Genomic DNA, 20,595 nt, shown 5'->3' with positions numbered 1-20,595 from the left:
TTCCAGCACTAAAAGGTTTCATTGGGTTTTTTTGCTTATCTTGTTGGGGCTTTGGGTTTGGTTGGTTTGTTTGTTTTAAATTATTTTTAAGAAAAGGAAGCAGATGTAACTACTATCAAAGGAAACAGCTGCCAGGACTGGTGCTGAGGAGAGGCACTGGTCTATGGGCAGGCTGGTTTCAGGGGATCCAGGACTGAGAAGCAAGAACATGGACATCCCCAAAGAGAGGGGTAGGACCCTCATACACTCATTTCATTCAGAGTAGTTAAAAAAGTCTTCCTGCTCCTCATTTGAAGAAGAAATAAGATTAAAATAAGGAAAATCACTCCAAGCTGGCACTCACAGAACGTAGCAGAAGATCAGACCTCAACGGCAATAGGTGGTTTACATTTGAAAATATCCCAACAGCTTCTGAAATACTGCAAGAGTGAGGAATAGCTTCAGAAGATAAAAAGATACCTGTTTATCTTCTTGAGGATCAGTCTCCCCTTTGCTGGAATCAGAATTTGTGTCATCATCTTCATCAGAACTGTTCATGATATCTTCTTCATCTGATTGGAGATCTCCCATTACCACGTTGGGATGATCATGCTGTTCTTCTAAGGACCTAATATTAAAATATACACACCATACTTTATTTATGTAAAGAGCTTTCTGTTTCACCCCACAATAAATGATCTACTTGGTATCAGAGACCCTGAAAACAGTAGTGGGTAGTCTGAAGCTTTTCAACAGTGGACTCGTAACTCTGCAACATTTTATTTATGCTAGTATTTATACATTGCTCACTGACTGCAAGCAAAAGCTACAGTACCTTTGGAGTATTTATATTATTCAAGTCCATCAGAGTTTGCATAACAATAAAGTCTGATAAATCTACTCCCTTATTGCTATGCGCATGTATAGAGCAACATTTGTACTGTGTGCCAGAAGGATAAAGAAAGATCCTAGCTATTTTGCTATCCTCTATCTCATAGCAGCAGGTCTTGTTCCAGATATGGTACTCACGCTGGAGCTTTCTGGGTGAAAGTCTAGATGCATGTATATATATACAGGCCTGTTTCTCAATGCATGTGCTAAACAACTACACCAGTGACAGCAATATCATAACCATTCTGTCCAACAATTCTTCTTAAAAACAGCAAAGCAGAATCTTTCGTGATTAAGAACACCCATCCCCCAGAAACAGAAACCTTTTGGATAGCTATCAAAGCTATAGAACGTAACCTTGTTCTGCTCCTGTACAATCACTATAGAGGTCTCTTTTTTTCTCTAGAGCTTCAGCTGTATTTGCAATACAGGAACTGCATGAGACAGGCACACGATCTTCTTCCCCTAACTAGCCTTGGCAACTTCAGTAGAGATTTAAGAAATGCAATTCCAGAAGAAAATAAAAAAGGGGGTAGGGAAAAATAGATCGGAAAACAGACTAGAGGAAACAGAGCCTTAAATTTTTGAAAGGTTATATAGAAACACAGCAAATCCCTGGCCTCCTACTTTTAATCCTTAAAAATATCTAATAATTTCCAATTACACTAAAACTATCTAAAAATCACATAATCTGTGTTCAAGGTCTGCAAAAAGATTTATTCTGACACGAGCCAAACCAAATTAGCTATCCTGCAAAACAAAAAGCAAATCCAGCAACCCTTGTCCACGAGCTGCTGCAGCCAGCAGAGATCTCACCGGGCTGATCAACACCTAATTTTGTACAGCCAACAGCTGCCAGCCAACACTTCTCCATACACCTGGCCCTCTGCTTCCTGAGGCAAGGGATAGTTACGACTGATCTTTTCCTAGCTTTGAATCAAAGGAAAGTGGGGATGGAGGGTAACTCTTCAGACTTGCCACTTCTCTCTGTGATAGCTACCAGAAAGGAAACCTGTCACCATGGATCCCACGGAAGGTGTCTGCCAGTAATCTGAAAAGCAGAAGTATTCCTCAGGGCTTGGGTTCAGTTTTGGGACTGGCACTGCTAAACAGGTTTGTCTGCGACACGGACAGTGGGACTGAGTGCACCCTCAGCAAGAGTGCCCAGCAGGTCAAGGAAGGGGATTCTGCTACAGCGAAGTGGTGATTACTCAGTGCTCAAGACAGAGTTAAAAACAAACAAATCCCACCAACAACCAAACAAACTAACACAAAAATGCTGATCACAAATAGAAATATATTTGGAGATAAAAATTAGCTGGCCTGTGGACAAACCTTGAAGCCATGAAGACATTAAGAAGATTTAAATAACTTGGTTCTATTACGACAACACAGGAAGGACTTGGGAAACTCCCTAGCAGTTACCGTCTCCCAGAACCGAATGGGGTGGGGGGAGGGAGGCGACTGTAAGGTCATCACCGAGTTCAAACAAGTTCCTGAGCCAAGACTGCAGCACCCTGCACCCTGGGTGCAGAGAGACGCCCCCCTTTGTTTTAGTTTGGAAATTGTCACCTTCATGCAGGAATAGAGCAGCCACCAGAGAGATGAGTGCTGATGACAACAGCATATGGTGTATGCCAGGAACAGTCCCCATAGAGCCTCCAGGAGTTTCAGGAAGGCAAAAAAGCAGCTTTTTACTGGAGCTTTCCCTGGAACCATGCTAGCAGGAAACTAAGATTTCTGCAGTTATTCATTAACTTCAGCAATTCAAAAAACTCTTTGTCCAGTTTATATAATCCACAGTCAGCTGAGAATACCTATTTTAGCACATTTTCTTCAATTATGACAGATTTATTACATCAGTAGCATGACGTGAAGTAGATATATGCCCCAGATTTCGTCAAAACCTGCAACAGAAATTACTGCTGTTCCTTCCTTTACTAAATTGCTCAGCTTTACCATCCACATCTGTGACTGAATCTCTCTCTGATCAAGGGTATTTTTCCCCCCACTGCAAAATATATTAAGTGCTTTATCTCTGACCACACTGGAATACACTTTTTAGTTCATTATTCGTTAATGTCTATTTTTGTCAATAGACATTTTATCGCCCTTTTTCCTAGCCTGAATATTTGTTTTTAATTGCTGTCTTAATTTCCTATAACTGAGATTCCTTCTCATCATTGTTTTCACACCTGTGACATCACTGTTCTTTTGCTTCAGCATATTCTTCTGGATGCCCACTCCCCGACTTCGTTGTCTTTTCCCATTTAAACTTTTCAGGGCAACTGCACCAAAACTTAGAAGCTTTAGAAAATCCACCCTTTTGGAAGTCAGAGACAAGAATACTTCCAGGTGAAGCTGTATTTTACTTGCACAAACACAATCCCCTTACCACTGAAGGATGAAGAACAAACTAGCTAGCTTGTATTGTGTGAAGCATTTTCTTAATGTAAGATTAATCAGCTTATCTAATAGAAAGTTTCAGTAAAAAAAAAAACCTGCTTAAAAATTTTACTAGTTAACAAGTGATAATTTAGGATGTGTAGTAAGTGTCCACAAATGAACAAATGACAGCCACTCACTGTGTAAGATTTTTTTCTTCCTATAAATCCCAATGTTTAGGCAGTAAGCTCCTTTTCTGGCCTTTGTGGTGCTTATGCACCTACTGTTCACATAAAGGAAGCTATGAGAGCTGAGAGGACCATGTGTAAAATCTTGCATACAGTTATCTACTCCACCAAAGCACCTCTTAGTAATCCCTGTAAGTTTTTATCCTGTAATGGCTCAGTTCACACAGCCCACCGGTTCTTCCAAATGATACATCTTGTTGAGGGTTTCTTTAGTGGTATTTTTAATACTTTTCCCCTTATTTTCTTTGCTTTTTGAAGAAAAAACACATTGGATGACTAGATGATCAATGATCAAGAGTCAGTTCACACTCAGCAATTTTCCAGAGTCAAACAGGCAGTCAGTTCAGGGATAGGACACAGTACTTGTAGCCATGGGAAGATGCCCTCCTGGTGGTATCTGCAGTTGTGTCCTCTTCTTTAGAGAAAATGGGGACAGAGCCACTGTGTTCATTTGTGTTTATCTGTCACGTGCTGAAGAACACATAATTCTCCTCATACATTACACCTTAACCTTTCATGGTAAATGCTACGGCTTTCCTGGTGAAACAGAAAGCAGTTTTGTATTTACTGATTACTCTTTTCTGTACTTTTACCTCTGAAATCTTCTATAACGTAAGTGTATGCGTGGTTCTCTTCAAGTTATCTCTGGATAAAGTGAAATCCCTTGCACTTTAACTGTCTTTGGAAATAGTAGTAAATCTTTAAATAAACAGAGTCTTTTCTAACACATATTAATTCCCCTTTTCCAAAATACCACAAGTATGCAGTAAGGCTTATTTTAAGTGGCTCTTCTGATAGGTATTTTGGGGATACTTCTCTATCTTGTTCCCTCTTCATCACGATTCTTTGTCCTACCCACAGCAATACCACCAGGAACTTCTGCATTATCAGTCATGTGAAACACCATCCCTGCCAACTCACTGTGCTGCGCACTGAGTAAGAACATCTTGCTGTATCTCGTGAGCAAGTTATCTAAATATAGATGTGGGGCTTTTTTACTTGACACATAAAATGAAAGAATCATTAGTTTGCCTTAGAATGAGCAGCTTATAGGATGATGCACATATGCTGTGCTGTATTTTCCTATTGCAATAGTAAAATACTAATGAAATAAAACATGCTGGTCCTAGTGAGACATACAGCAATATAAACTGTCAAAACTTAAGACTTGCCATCAGACTATTACCACTGGAAAAATAAATCCAAATCAGTATAAAAACAATTTATTGTCTTCAAGAGATGACCAAGGCTAGTTTGTCTTATTATAGAAGATTCAAACACACCTGGGGCTTCACTTTTAGACACTCTTGATTTGGACCCTTGCATAGGGTACTATAGCCTGAAGTCACAATTAACATTTCAGTCTCAGTTTCCAATTCCTCTAGAAGGCAAACAGTATTTTAAGATTGACCAAGATCATTCAGAAAGATTCTCTGCCATGGAATGCTCCAACATTAAGTATTTTATAGTACATTGGAATGACTTCAAGTGTTAGCATCACCATAACTACTAAAAAGCAAGTCTCCACAGCTCCAAAGTATTTGCTAAAATAGATTCATCCACGCTACTGCTTTACACACATTTCCTTGTGATCTTCATTATTTTTAGATCTTTTTCCTACTTTCAGTAAGTAATAAAAGTATGTAGGAATGCTGAATGAACAGAACCTTGCACACAACACTCTGCTAAACTCTTCATTTCTCATCCTTTTGCTGTTTTTTTAAAAAGAATCTCCATTATAATCTGCTTTATCCTTCTGTCTCTTCCTCCAGTATTTAATTGCACGGTTTCTGTGGGTGTTTATGTTTGTTTGTTTATTTTTAAAGTAAGCCTTCAACATGCAGGCAAAATTACACAAACTGAAGTTCCTACTCAACTAAAAAACACACACCAGAACTCCAGAGAGCAACTAAACATGCCCTATTATAATATTTCATCTCAAATCCTTTTCATATCATTACAGCATTTCACAATCTTTTCACAGCTGCTTGCACCTCATTTTTCCCCAGAGAGGAAAGAACTATTATTAGTGCTTATCTATTTTCAGTTTTTAAAATCACCATTCCCTGCAATCAAGTGCACTAATTAAGGCACATTCAGCTGCTCGTTTTTTAAGACCTAAAAGCATGCTGGTTCTCTGTAGGCAATAGCTGATAATACTGTTACATTTTTTTTCATAGCCCCTCATAATTCCAGTAGCTGTAAGCATGCCTCACTGATTCCCTCCATGAACCCTAGTCGTACACCTCTGGAAAAATGCAATGGTAAAAGACATAGAGAAACAAAATGTTTTATGGAATCTTTTCAGTTTGGTCCTGTCTAAATGCAGCATCTATTTCGAGGAACAACAGTAAGTATAGAACTTGAGTTAATATCCAAAACAATTTAGGAAGCAATTTCCTGATTTGGGTGCTCAAACAACAGAAGATGCTTCTGGAAAGCCAAAGCAAAAGTGAAATTATTGCTTGGTTAATAACCGCTGCATTTTGTTTAGTGAATTTGTTTTATTTAATGCTTCTTTTTAAAGACAGTCCAGTATCTTTATAATTACTACAGGTTTTTGGAAAAAAGAAAATCAGTTCTAGAAAGCAAGCATACTTGGCAAAGCACTAAGATAATAAGGGATGGCAACCAAGATCACAAGCGAGCTCCTACAGAAGGTTTAAGAAAATATATAAAGTATATATTGATATATATATATACTGACCAGCAAGATTAGTAAAGGCATCAGTTATTGCACTTTTTGGATGAATTACGTTTTGCTGCAATACCTCCTCTCTGCAACCAGCCTGAAGAAGCCAACACCAGCACGTTTCCTTTCGCAAACCAGTCGAGGAAGCATAAATACGAACCTCATATCCCTCCAGGGGCACCTGGAGCCTAACCCATCATATATTCCCCTCTCATTTTAACTTCAGATTCTCTGAACAACATTGACTGTCTACCATTAGAGCTAAAAAACATGTCCCCCTGTTTTTCATTTCTCCTTCAGGCATACTGGAACATGAAGCAGCAAATGAGGATGAAATGCAACCTAGGCCACAGGGATTACTTATCTGAATTATTCCCATACCATCAGTCACCTCTCTGGTTTACTGACAGACTCACAGATGAAAAAAGCTGAAGTTGAGATCACATCTCTCTTCTCTAGGTGTAGTGGACTCTGAGAAAGGCTGGTGGATGCAGCTGCGTCTCTTGCAGTGCTGACTTGGCTGCCAGCACTGGAGACCGGTTGCCTTACTGCAGCCAAGCTGCTTGGGCTTCAACTTCTCTGCCAAAAATGGTGCTTTTTCACAGCAAGAGAGCAAGATAGCAAGGTGCCCTCACAAACATGATTTTACACAATAGCGTTAACATTATGCCATTTGTTCTTCTGCAGTAAGAAGTCAATGATATTAGTAAGTTCTTCATATTATTAGGACTAGCAACAAGAAAAAAGGCAACCAGCCATGAAGTTTTATTGGTGTGATCCTAAGGAACATGACAATTAATTTTTATCTTCTTTTTATTTATATGTTTTAAGACTGCCTAAACAGATTATGCCTGTGAGATTCATTAGTCCCTTTCGCAAGCAATTCTTCCATAGGCGGCATGGCAAGGAATAAAACAAACTTTTACAATGGTCTTTAAAATAAAAAGCACCACAAAACAAGGGGCAAGCAAACTAGACCAATCAGTCTGTGATTATTTGCATTGCTTAGAACTGTTGTGCTATATTCTCTCCAGGCTGGTTAAGGAATTTTAAGGATTCAGTTACAAACATAAACACTCAAGAATCACAGCTAGAAAAAAGAAACGACCAGCATCCAGCTGAGCAACTACAATTGAAAATATTTGGTGCACTCCAGGTTCATTTTTCAAACTGCAATTTAAAGACTTCCAAGAATTGAAACAGAATTATTTTAAACAAAATGATATGCACTGTATGCACTCATTAATGTCTAACATTTTTTATAGAAAGCCAGGTTCCTTGATGACAGAAATACACTATCAAAAGAAAAGCTCAATACAATCTACTTGAAATGGATTTTCATTCAGAGCCGCTTGCACTTTGAAAGCTGTCTGCTGCCTCCTGGGCAATGGGCTGGCTGCTGAGAGAGGCCATGTGGGAGTGCCAGGAGTTTGCTCTTGCCAGGAGAAACACCAAGAACTACACTCTGTCCCAGACCTTACCTCTGGCACTCACTGGTTACACCTGGGACTTCTGGGCAAGGAGGATACCATAAACACTGCAAGAGCTGCCACCACGTTTAGCCTGTTAGATCATGCCACTGGCAGCTCCTTCTACACTTGGCTGAGCATGTTGCAAACTTCTACACCTGACTTGCTTGAACCAAGTTATCCCAGCATTTGCAGCCAGCAGCATTCAGTTTAGCATTTGTTATCCTCAGGTCAAGACAGCACTTACTCCTTTCCTCAATGAGGAGAAAGAAAAATGCAGCTGACTCACATTCTAAACAAGGGAAAGAGAAAAAAAAGCATTTGTCATATGTGCTCTACATTAAAAAAAGGTACAAAATTTATTAAGTAATCCATTCTGTCACTCACCCTACTTCAGGCATTCTATGATCAATACAGTCACGCCCCCACTTCTACAGCACAATTTTAAAAAGCACAGTTTAAAAAAGGTGCAAACAGGTCTCAAATTATCTCCTTATTTAGCTGTGATTTGCAAACACGAGCTCCTGAGGCCAGAGGCACCCAAGGATGGCTCACCACAGGCAGCCTTCCATGCTCACAGAAGTCATCTTCAGTGAGACCGTTTGTTGACAATTCCTCAATTCCTTGGAAAGTTCAACATAAACACACACGCATGCTTCAAATGTTTCTGGACTCACCACAGCAAACCCACAGTAAAAAAGAAAAGGATAAGAAAGAGAGAGGTCTCAGTTTAAAAGTCTGCAAGAAGACTGGTGCCCACAGTGGGACAGCTCAGCTCCTGAACAGTGTGGCACAGCTGACACTGTGACAACTAGGACAGACACTCGGATTGACAAATAATCATGAATATTAACCAAGATCATGAATGAGTTTCTATGGAAGGTTTAAGAAAATATATAATGAGATTACTGATAATCAAGATTAGTAAAGGCATCAGTTACTGCTTTTTTTTTTTTTTGCTGCAATACCTCCCCTCCACAACCAGCCTGAAGAAGCCAAGACCAGCACATTTCCTTTCGCAAACCAGTCTAAGAAAGCATAAAGATGAATTTCATATCCCTCCAGATGCACCTGCAGCCTGACCCATCATTAATTCACGACTGTCACCTGAACTTCAGATTCTCTGAACAATGGTGACTGTCTACCATTAGAGCTAAAAAATCCCCTCCCTCATTGTCATCTTCATGTCCCCCTCCTTTTCATTTTTCCTTTGGGCATATTGGACCATGAAGCAAAAAATGAGAGTGAAATGCAGCCTAAACCAGGAGTCTTATTTATCTTACCCATCCCAGCAAAGGTGCCAAAAGGAGATGATGCCAATGCAGGAGAATATAATCCAGGAGGATACAATGGGACAGTCCTGAGCACTGGTACTGGAAAATGAAATGCTGCAGCAAAACCTAGGGATTTAAACCTTGCCTGGAAGCACGTAAAGGGAAAGGGGTCCCTGCACTGGTGCTTCCCATCACCATCAAAAGTTGTGAGGGATTACCTGTCTCCCAGGGTAGGTAAAGAGAATTTACAGTCATAAGCATCCTTCGCAGCACGATTTTAGAAAGCACAGTTTAGAAAAGGTGCAAACAGCTCTCAGATTACCTGTTTACAGAGACTGACAGCAGAATTTAGAACTTTCTGCCTTCCCTTATCATTAATTCTTGTTTCATAGGGAGAGCTGCAATGCTCGTGTACAAGACCTTGGAAAAAACTCCTGGCAAAAACAATGTAAAAAAGGACCAACAACATAAGGCACTCATTCATAATCAGGACCTCTTATTCTAACTTTTCTCAATTCACAAAACAGATCCTCGTGGGATAAAGTAGATTGGGAAAGGACAGCAGGATCAGAAGAAAAAACTACACTTTGTTTTCCAGTTACACAAAAAAAAGGAAAAACCACAAAAGAACTCGAGCACACACTAAACAGACTTCAGGAAAACTATACTATAATTGTGACAAAAAATGTCAGAACAAATGTATCAAATAGGAAAGGGACAACTTAGACTAAGTGAGAAAAAATCTTCATATTAATACCCATTTCAAATAAAATTGACCTTACCCTGCCAGAGCTACCATGACATTTCAATGCATAGCTACTTCTGCTCACTATAAATGCAAGGCCCTACCCAGTATCTTCTGTATTGGCTCAGCATCAGTTTTATAATTTTTGGATGACTATCCCTGAAATCAGGGCTCCAATATCTCTCTTCAAACAGTTGCTCACTCAATTTAAAAATAACACATCCTATTGCACTCAGGGTTTTTTTACATATCAGATATCAAGAAGATGACAAAAGAGAGCTGAGTAACAGATTACTCAAAAGCTAGTGACTTAGATCTGAAATCAAAATGGGAGTGGCTTAGCTCCTAAACACACAATTCTCCGCATGCATGGGAGCTGATGCAGCTTTCTGGAGAGTATGTCAAAAAAGGAGTATGAAATAGTTTGGTCAAGAGCAACACAGACTAAGAGTAAAGAATAACTGAGCTGGTTGCAAGGTTAGACTTGTGCTATCTCTTCCTCTAATCTTTTGCACAAATTAGAAGAAGAATAAGATTTAGACACTCCTTATAAACTTTTCAGCTCATCTAAAAATCTGTACAGAACAAACCACCCCCACAAATACCACTGGGAAAACAACAACAACCAAAAAAAAAAATCAAGTGAACTCTGAGCAGTTGAAATCACTGAGCCATAAGGCTTAGGTTGTAGCTATCAAAATGGGAGGTTTGGTAAAAACTACCTTTATTTATTTACATGCACCTTAAGGATTTCCTTAGTCCTCTTCTGCTTGAGTAGAACAGTTTTTCATAAGCACAAAGATATTTTGAAGAAAAATTAAAACTTGTATAAACCTTGTATTTTTAAATGAAACTTACTGGATTCTAGCTTCTAAAATAAAACCAGCATTTCTTTACCTACGTTTTATCTAGTGCATTGAAACAACAGAGCTGCATACTTTTGTAAATCTATTCATTAAAACATACTTAACTAGATCAAATATAAGTGTTGGGTAAATGTGGCATATTAATATCACTTTTGGCATTTAAATTGAAAACGGTATTTTGATCGCTTTCTTTACACATTTACTTTGTGCCACCCCAAAGTCCTACTGTTTTACACATTAGAATGCAGTTGGAATATCACTGTGCCACAGAGCTCCACAAGCACATTTCCTGAGCTGATGCTGAAAATAACCCACAGGAAAAGGCTGCTGTTGAGCATATAAATGGGTCTTTCATCAATTCTCATATCACATTTGACTCTCCATTCTACATCTGATGTATTCTCTGGAGCTACATTTTGTTAATTTATATCACGGTTGGCAAAAGGAGACAGAGCGCACACGTTGGAGGCGGGGGAGAAAGGCCAACGTCGGTGACAAATATGCAGCGTTAACTTAGCGTCCTCCGCCTTTAGGAAAAGGAAATACCTATGAAGAATGCCAAAATTAGGAAAAACACAAGCGGAATAAAATAGGCAAGAAAAAGATAAAGCATTGCAGATGAATTTACAAAAGTGCGTGACACCAGAGTTCCTGTTACCCATGAACAGGGGGGTTAGGAAGGAGCCTAAAGGACACAGCAGCTTTATGCACTGCTTTGCTTCCTTCAGGCTCCCCCACGTCACACTAAGCCACCCTCCAGCTGAAGCCAAGAGCCAGCACACTGAGCTGAGGGCAATGTCACCGGAAGGACAAGGACATCCTTGTATTGTACCGGGGGAGCAATGGGAACAGTAGTTAAGACGTTTTTGCTATCTGTGGTGAGCATTTCTCAGTGGGAAACAAAGGATAGCAGAGTTTACCCTCCAAATGGCTCTTTTAGGGCATGAGCATCAAGCTTATTTTCTAGACTGCGCAAGACTGTGACCAAAGTAGCCACCAAACCTTTTGGAGAGCGGATGAGGATTCACCCAGCAGCTGGGCAGTGCTCACAGCAGTGCCTGCCTCATCACCACTGCCACCACCTTATTGCCTCTCATACTCAAAAGCACACCCAGCCCTAACTACCTAAATAAAAAGATAATGTTGAGAATTGAAACCACATCTGGTTTTATGTAACACTTGTAACACCACCTGATAACCTACAAGTCTTTCATTATTGCACCTGCAACTCTGTCAAAAATTTCCCTGGCTATGCCAGCCTTCTTCACCCACCTCCTTCTTTTACCAAAATCAAGAGGGAGCTCTCGAAAAGAGGGATGAAACAAGTATCAAAGACAAAAATTCTTTTTCATTACTGTCTTGGAGATCTTCACAATTATTTGCATTTCATAAGATGTTTCAAATCTTTTCATTACTGGATTGTAAACCAGAATAACAGTATTGGAAAAATGTAGTTCTCCAACTCGTTTCTCTCCCTCATTGAAGATGGAGAGGATCAGACCTCAGAATCTCTCCCACTGATTTAATCTCAAAACAGATTAAATCAGCACATCTCAAAAACATATTTGCATGAGAATGTGTTAAGATTCTAATAAAGTTCCTATTTATTCTGATTTTTTTAAAAAAGGGGGGGAAGGGGCAAGACCAGCTTGCTTTAGAAGATTTGAGTATTTTTCCAGAGTGACAGTATTTTCTTCTTACAGTACATGCATTTTATTTCAGGTTGTTTAGCAGACTAAACTGTAAAGCCTGTAAAGCTGTATAACTGCAAGATACTCCAATGCTAAAGAAAATTTCTCTTACTGGAAACGCAGACCATGGAGACACTGACTCACATAAAGTTTCTTGGATAGAAAGAAAAGAATACCCAAACCAGTCCATATGCTCTCCTGAGTAAAAAAAAATTCACTGCGAGTCTTCCATGTAGTTTGACATGCTACCCTAGTAGTACAAAACAATTAACTTGACACTACAAAACAGAGGAATTCCAGCCCCAAGGTTCCCAGCGCCTGCATTCTTCCCAAAGTCCTTATGTTCAAACATGAATATTCCCAGGCAACTGTACTACTACCACTTCTCAGCAACATTTCCATGCTTCCCTGATTTGACTCTGATTAGACACACCTAACAATTACAGAATTTGTTTCTTCATGGTCTGTAAGAGCAAAAAGTGAGAAGTCAGCAAAATGGCTTATTCCTTATATCTGATAGGCAAGAATTGTTTTGTCCATTCTTGTCCATTCCCAGCTCTGGGGCTGGGACTGCCAGAGTGGCTCTGCAGCCAGCCTTGCAGGAGACTGGGAGCAGAGCTATCTGAGCCCTCTGACTCACTCCTTACTGACAAGCCCTCAGAGCTGGCAGAAGCCTCCCTGCTGCACCACAACGTGTATGTGACAAAAGGAGGGAGGGGAAAAGAAAGGCAGGCTCAAGGAAGCAGAACACGAAAAGAAAGCCAGCGATAACACATGACCAAGGATAACGAAGCCTGATAGGAAACCTAACAAGCCTGTTATCAAAGCTATGTCATTAAAACCTGATGGACAATTGCAGAGAAAGAATTTTATGTACAACTAAGGGTGGCAGAAGCCAGCTAGATACACAGCGGAGACTGGAAGACAAGACTGCAGAGCTGATGCAGAAGGAGAAACCGACCTTCTTCAGATCAGGAAATAATCCATTACAATCTTTGAGAAACAGGCGAAATAAAAAGAAAATCTACATACTTGGCCTCTACTTATCAGGAAGTTATATCCTTCAAAAAATTCAACAAAAAGAAGACATGGGTTTTAATGTGTAACACCTCCAATACCTAAAATGTATTTTGTGTATTCAAATCTCAGCATAAGGGCTTGAACTTGCAGTATTCTAAATGCTATTTAGATCTTGCAGACTTTTATTAATTTAGTGCCAAAAAAAACCCCAAAACAAACCAAACAAAAAACCAAAACACCACCACCAAAAAACCCACAAAAACCCCCGAATAAACCCCCACCACAACATCAAAGAGGAATATGTATCAAAGCAAAGTGCTTAACCACACAGATTTGAATATGAGATTCAATATTCCACTAAGGTTTTCATGGACACTTAATTCACCTCTGGGGACTCAGTCACCAAAGCAGAATTTAGTATGGAAAACTAAACTTATATTTTGCATTGACATGCTCTTTTCTGGAAAACCAATGCATTAATCTAAACCAGCAGGTGTGGGGAAAATACTAAGTAATATTTAATTAAACCAACATTGAAATCATAAAGGATTGTTGTCACATGGTACTCCCCCCTCCCCAGGCCTACCCAAAGAAAAATCCTAGCTGGAAACAAAATTACACAGTTATAAATAAATTAGCAGTCATGTACATTTGCACCATCTTGAAAAACCCAAAACCACAAAACCCACTAAATCCAGAGAGCTGCATTTCCTGTTGTTATCTGTGACTGGATAATGATATTTAAAACTTCTTTTACACTTAACAGCACATTTTCTATCTCACAGCAGCTAGTCTTCACTCACTTTGTTTATAGAATCCTCACAAAAACACATTCATCTAAATTATCCATTTTAAATTGGCAGTCAAACAGGTAGGCCAGACAAAAGAAACAATCCTGAAACACCATTTCAAAAGACTTCTTTTTTGTATAGTGGAAACAAAACATAGATTATTTGTTCCCAAGGTACTGACACTACTTACTTTATTGAGAGTATTCCCCTGAACTAGGTAACAAAAACCAAATCCATTCTGACTCCCATCAGCAGCACCTGTTTCACCTCAGTGGTTCACACACCAGATCAGGACCCTGACTCTCTTCCTTTCAAAGCCAAGCCTTCTCTTTTCAGTAGAACGGAAGTTGATATCAAGTAAGTCAGAAATAAAGTTCTGACAACTGATATCTACCATTAATTACCCAGGCCTTCCATTTGCATTTAATTCCCTGTGGGAAGGCTCAAGCAAACAAAACATATCTGAATTAAATGAGACATATGAAGCTCAGATAAAAATGTCAAAAGCTATTACCATTCTCCATTAAAGCACGCTGGTTTCACCAGATGGGATTGTGAGGAAATTTCTTAGTAACCACCAAAGCACTGAGTCCATTATCAAAATTTTATGTCTTCCTCCAGAAAGAAATGAGGCATGAGCTAAAGACACCATTGAACTCTTCTGGTAACGTCAAGACCGGCATTCAGACTTAATATATTGAATATGTGCTATTTTGACTAGAAGTCAAAGACCATGCAATTGGTTTGAAATTTCTTCTGAATTTCTCAGAAGAACAATCTCATTTGTACACTGGCTTTAATCATAACAAAATTTGCTTTGAGATCCCCATGAGCAGTGCAGTACAGGAATTTGTGCCATGATCTATGAAAAAGAGCTGAGTGCGTGTTCTGACAGGCTGGGGAAAACGCGAGAGGCAATTATTTCAATAACAACAGCAGCACTGTTTCTCTAACTGGTTTTATAATACTGCCTGGCCCAGGAAATGATAAAAAGCTCTTACAGAACTATGCAGAAAGGGTAAGACAACATTGATAAGGAAGCTTCAAAGGATTTGAGATAACACTGGATGGGAAAACTGGAGAAGCTGCCTGCCCAGCCCGTCTGGGTGAGGACCCTTACACCTCCCACGGCAGAGCCAAAACGAATATTCATCCCTGCTCTCCAAGCAGCACTGATCCACGTCAGGAGACTACTGTATTGTTGTGTCCTCTTTTTTTTCCCTAGGGATTTCCTTATTCTCTGAAATCTATTGAAGTAACTATATGCATTATTTGTTCCATAAGGTAGTTTCTGAGTAATTTGATTTAAAATAAACACATAAATGGCTCTGGTTATGGTTTTCTATGTGTGCTTCTTAAAGAAAAACAACACAAACCCAGTTGTGCCAAGAACATCCAACTTAGGGAGCAGCTTCAGCTATAGATGTGCCAGGGAGTCCACTTAAACCCTTACATCACCACTGGTACTGGGGAAGGTTTGTGTGGAGAGGGAATAACTATAAATCTCACACATTTAGCCAGATAAGAAAACTACAGAATTTCACTTCAGGAGCAACTGCAATCTCACATCTACCATGCTCCATACAGCAAAACTAACCTTTTCCTAAAGCAGACAGCTATTCACCTGGATTCAGAACAAAACAACACAAACTAAAATGAATCACATAAACACATGAAATGCATCCTTATTTAAGTTTGGTCTCACCCTTCTTAGGTGCAACAAATCGAGGGAATACCAAAAGAGTGTGGTCAAAAACCCCTGCAAGATACTCAAAAGATTAGACTTAAACAAAAAGCATACACTCTGTCAGGAACTTAAATTACATGAAAGACAAAACTAAGAAACATCCTGCTGTAAACTATAAACATACTCAAAAACCACTTGAATAAATGTACCAGTACCTAGCCCATAACTAGAAATCCTACTTTCCATGATAAGGTTTCGTGTTTTCCAGCAAACAGACCCAGGTTGATAATATTAGCTATAAAACAATTAATGTAAGATGCCCCTTAAAATATTTGTCTCTTCCTGTATAAGAGAACACAGATTCTTTGGAGCATATGTTTCCTATACACACATCCAAAATTAAACAAAGCTTAGTAACTCTCAGTGAAAAATGAAGTTAAATGTGACTACCTAGAAGCTAATTCATTTATTCTTGTTATGCGTATGTTCGCAATAGTGTGAAGAAGTTTGCTGGGGACTTTGAAATATACAGGCTGCATATTTCATTCAAACCCTTATTGCTGGTTTGAGATAAATCTTTAGGATCTGTAAGACAAACTGATTAGCTGAAGTTAAGAAACTGCATGATACCATATTGGGTCAAAACAATGCTTTACCTGTCACCACACTGACAGACACACTAAGTGATGCTATTTAGGGAGAACACATGAGTCTGGCTACGCTCTGTGGCTGATTTCTCTTCTCAGCATCCAGTCACAAATATTAAAAGATCTGTTCCTGCCTATTCCATTTACCATCCAATGTGGACATAGAATCATAGAATCATTAAGACTGGAAAATACCTCAAAGTTCATTCAGCCCAACTGTTAACCCAGCACTGCCATGTCCACCACTAAACCATGTCCCCAAATGCCACAGGCAGACATTTCTTTAACATTTCCAGGGACAGTGATTCCACCACTTACGTAGGCAGCCTATTCCAATGCCTGACCGCCCACCTTTTCAGTGAATAAATTTTCCCTAATATCCAGTCTAAACCTCCCTGGCGCAACTGGAGGACGTTTCCTCATATCTATGAACATATCCAACATATCTTTGAATCTGCTGACCTTATCTGTCTCCACCACCTCCTGAGCTAAAGAAACACAGCAGCAACCTGCAAAGTTACCAAATACCATCACACTAATATTCTGTGAGTCACACAGAAATTGTGTACTACTACCACCTTTGCTGGGAGCACAGGCAGATACAGAAGAACTCACTGTATTTAGGGAAAAGCAGTAGCTTCTGTTATACCCAAAAAAGCTTTCCAGACCTGATGAAGAATTTGCATACCTAAAAGCTTGTCTGCTTTTCCCAGCTCTATCAACTGATCTAAAAATATATTAATTCCCCCTACAAACCTAGCAACTATGCACTCTATGGATAGCTATTCCAGTTAATTGTGAGACTGGTAAGGTTCATTCCTCCCCATTGAAGTATTCTTGGATACAAATACATGACTGTGTTTGATTTGCTTTAATTAAACCAGGAAAAATTTCACAAATTTTGAGGAATATATGAGAAATAACTAGCTTATTTTTCCTCTTGACTCATCACCAAGTGCAAGCAGTTTTCAAACAACAAAAGCATACAGAAAGATATACAGGAACAACTGTCCTGCTGACATCTAGCAAAAGGGGTACAGCCTCTCAAGCTATCATTTAAACCTATTTACAACCAACAGAGTTACAATGCAGCTGTTTAACTTCCCTTTTCTCTTTATTTTACCTGTCAAGACTCCAACACCTGCTTGTAGCTTCACAAGGCTCCTCAAATTCATAGAAGTCAGTGCTCTGCTCTTCCACGCTGCTGGAGTTCTGCCACTCAGAGCAGAGATTTCTCCTAGCACCCATAGCAAAAGGCAAGTTCTCATACTCAGGTATTTCCTCATAGTGACGCACATTCTCATACTCTGGAGCACAAGTGCTGGTTGCAGAATTCAAATGCATTTGGGACAAATTCTCTCCCACAAGTACATGCCTATCTAAATACTCCAGCCTTTGATTATTTCGCATCTCAGGTTGACTTCTGTTTCTCTGCCTCTTCTTCTGTGATGCTGGACTACTTATTTCTACAGAATGTGCCTTGGCAGATTTAGCTTTCCTTTCACTGCCTACAGACCCTATATTCCTGTTGTTATTTCCATACCCATCCCCACTGGAAAGGTTGGCAGTAGCACTCTCCACTGACTGGCTGCCTTTAGACAGAAATTTTTGAAAGTCACTTTTCTTTAAGCAAACTGACAGTTTCATGTTCAGAAACTTTTTGAAGCTGTTTTTCTTGTGATGGTCTTTGCAGGGCTTGTCTGTCCTGTCCATGTCCACAGCAGAGAGAGACTTGGCCCTAGGCTTCGTCACAACAGTCAAGTGGCTGAAGCTGGTAGCATTTTTTAATGATTCAGAATTTCCTGAAAATGGAAGAATAGGATGAGGTAACTTCCAGACGGGTTTTTCAGAAGAACGTTTGGGTATGTCACAGGACGAAAGTGCATCCTGCTCCTTGGCTCGTGGATGTGCAAAGCAAGATCCTTCTAGAAGGCTGTTCGATTTGTCCTCACTGGAGGTGTAAGAACTTTTGTCCACAAGCTCTGCTGATGCAGCTTTTTTCAGCAGGCCAGCAGCTGGAAGGCCATGCCTCTGTGGTTTCTTAGGAACAACTTTTGGAGAACTCTCATCCTTTATTTTAACTTCTTTCTCTTCCAAGTTTTGCGGTGAAACATGGAGGCTGTTGGAAGCAGATGAGTGCTGACTGCTTGTCAGTTTGAGCTGCTTTGGCAAACTCATGGACAAGGTATCACACCTGACAAAGTTAGTCCTTTTGTCCACAGCACCTGGCCAACTGGTGTCATCTGTTCTCTCATCCATGGAGTTGTGGTCTGCATTTAAAGAAGATTCAACACTTCCCATCAAATCAGGACTTCTTTGTGAAAACTGAGGCAAAAGATTTTGTGAAGCTGACTCTTTCACAGCAGGTTCCTTTACCTGAGGCATTTTTTCTGCATTGCTTTGAGTTACCTCACATTTTTCTGGATGAAACACTTCTACATTATTGTTATAACAAACACTTTGACCAAGGACATTAATTTTTGCTGGCTTTTTTATGCCATGGTCCGCAACCCTGCAAGAATCTTTCTCTGAACTAGATGGTTCCTTTGTTCCTTCTCCTGCGGTGTCTATGCCATCCTGGCGTACTAGACATGCAGCACGTGGCTTTCTTGGTTTAGGGATAGGAAGCACTTTGGAGCTCAGGACTGAAGACGTGTCAGGGGAGGTTTTATCAGCATCTGCTTTCATCCCTACTTCAACTGAAAACATCCTATTACTACTTAAGTTTTCATTCTCTAGGATTTCCTTGTCCAATGGGGAAGAACAACTGTGATTATTTTCAGTGAAACTAGGACAAATTTCAGACATCTGAAACTCATCAGCATTTTGTTGCTTCCCTTTAGCTACCTCAGAAGATGACGAAGACTGTACAAATTCCATAAACTCTATTTTAACATCATTCTTGGAACTGCTGCCATCCCCTCTGTCAAGTTTGTCTGCATACTTGTGCCTCACAGGACTGCTGTTAGGAAACACACCATGAGTTAGGACATCTTTAAGTTTCTCTTCCAAAATGCTGGCTTTCAAAACCACCTGACTTCTATTTCCCAGCTTTTCATTGTGACTACCCCCCAGAGATAGTGCATTTCTTTCACCAAGTTTGATGTTCTCTAAGGTGTCAAAGTGCTCAAGAATGATCTGAGTTTTACAGGTGTTCTCTCCATTTCCAAGTTTATGAAGGCATTCAAATTTGCAAGATGACACAGGTAGAATATATGCTGTGTTTCCAGTACTCCCTTCTGAGGTTTCATTTTTATAGTTCAAATGGTCTAGAGTTTGAGAAGAATCTTCCCTGTGCTCCTCAAAGCTTTTTGTGCTTTTTCGTGTAGATGATGGAGGTTTAACTTCTGGAATGGAGGAGCTCTTGAGAACCTTTGGTTTCGGTGCAATCACTGGCTTGGTTTTCCTTGCTGCTTGTATCCCACCAGAAAGTACAATATCAGGCTTTGGTGCAACAGGTGGAGGTGCTGCCTTGTGTCCTAGGACAAATTTTGGTTTGGGGGCCACAGGTGGCTTCTTAATTTCTAGGAAAGATGGAAAACAAAGACTTTATTCACCACTGCCCACGAACAACTTCACCTGCAATGCAGTATTATAAAAAGTTTTGTAACATTTAACTTGTGATCTACAAGATCTCAATGTCTGCATGGATCCATTTTTCTGTTAAAAGCATGCCTCTCATCCCTAACACCTCTTTTTTACTAGTTGCCTTTGTTTTAATAGGCACATCAAGGAGTGGTAGGGAAAGTTTTTAAAGTCTTTTTGTAAACAGTTTAACGTATAGTACACATACTCGCTCAGATGCTGAAGTCTGATGCCAAGAAAAGCAAAGCAGCTTTGCCTGGTTTTGCAGTTTTAACTGTAATACCACTGTAAAACGGGGCGAGTACGGTAAGCACCACACATATAATAAGCCATGAAGTTAATGGGACAGCTAGACTAATGACCAGGGCAGTTCAGACCCTTCCTCCACCACCCAGAGAAATGTGTAACCTAAAATTCCTCGTTCCCTTCCTCTCCTCTTCAAACAATAGTGAGATGAATTACTGTACCAGTTAGAAAATTGCCATGTCACTACCAACAGTTCAGTTGGTCTGTGGTATGAAGTTAATGCAGTAATTTGTAGCAAGGCAGTACCTTTCTATTGTAAAACACTATTTCTGTGCCTCATATAAAATTACTCTTCCCAACATGTCTGACCTAGAAACAG

At 39.8% G+C, this 20,595-nt stretch overlaps 1 protein-coding gene across 1 annotated transcript in view; it reads right to left on the bottom strand.

Annotated features, from left to right (window-relative positions):
* Positions 1 to 20,595, bottom strand: part of FGD6 (FYVE, RhoGEF and PH domain containing 6) — a 70,913-nt gene that overhangs the window by 41,435 nt on the left and 8,883 nt on the right. Inside the window, exons 2-3 of the mRNA XM_082279699.1 lie at positions 17,509 to 19,909; positions 460 to 607 (exon numbers count right to left, since the gene is read on the bottom strand). Coding sequence (XP_082135825.1) covers positions 460 to 607; positions 17,509 to 19,909 — 2,549 coding nt within the window. The remainder of the gene's footprint in view (positions 1 to 459; positions 608 to 17,508; positions 19,910 to 20,595) is intronic.

Source organism: Coloeus monedula (assembly GCF_965178545.1).
Source record: "Coloeus monedula genome assembly, chromosome: 4".
In the NCBI taxonomy this organism is placed as follows: Eukaryota; Metazoa; Chordata; class Aves; order Passeriformes; family Corvidae; genus Coloeus; species Coloeus monedula.
Note: the sequence above shows the minus strand (reverse complement) of the source record. Positions and strands in the feature narration are given on the sequence as shown.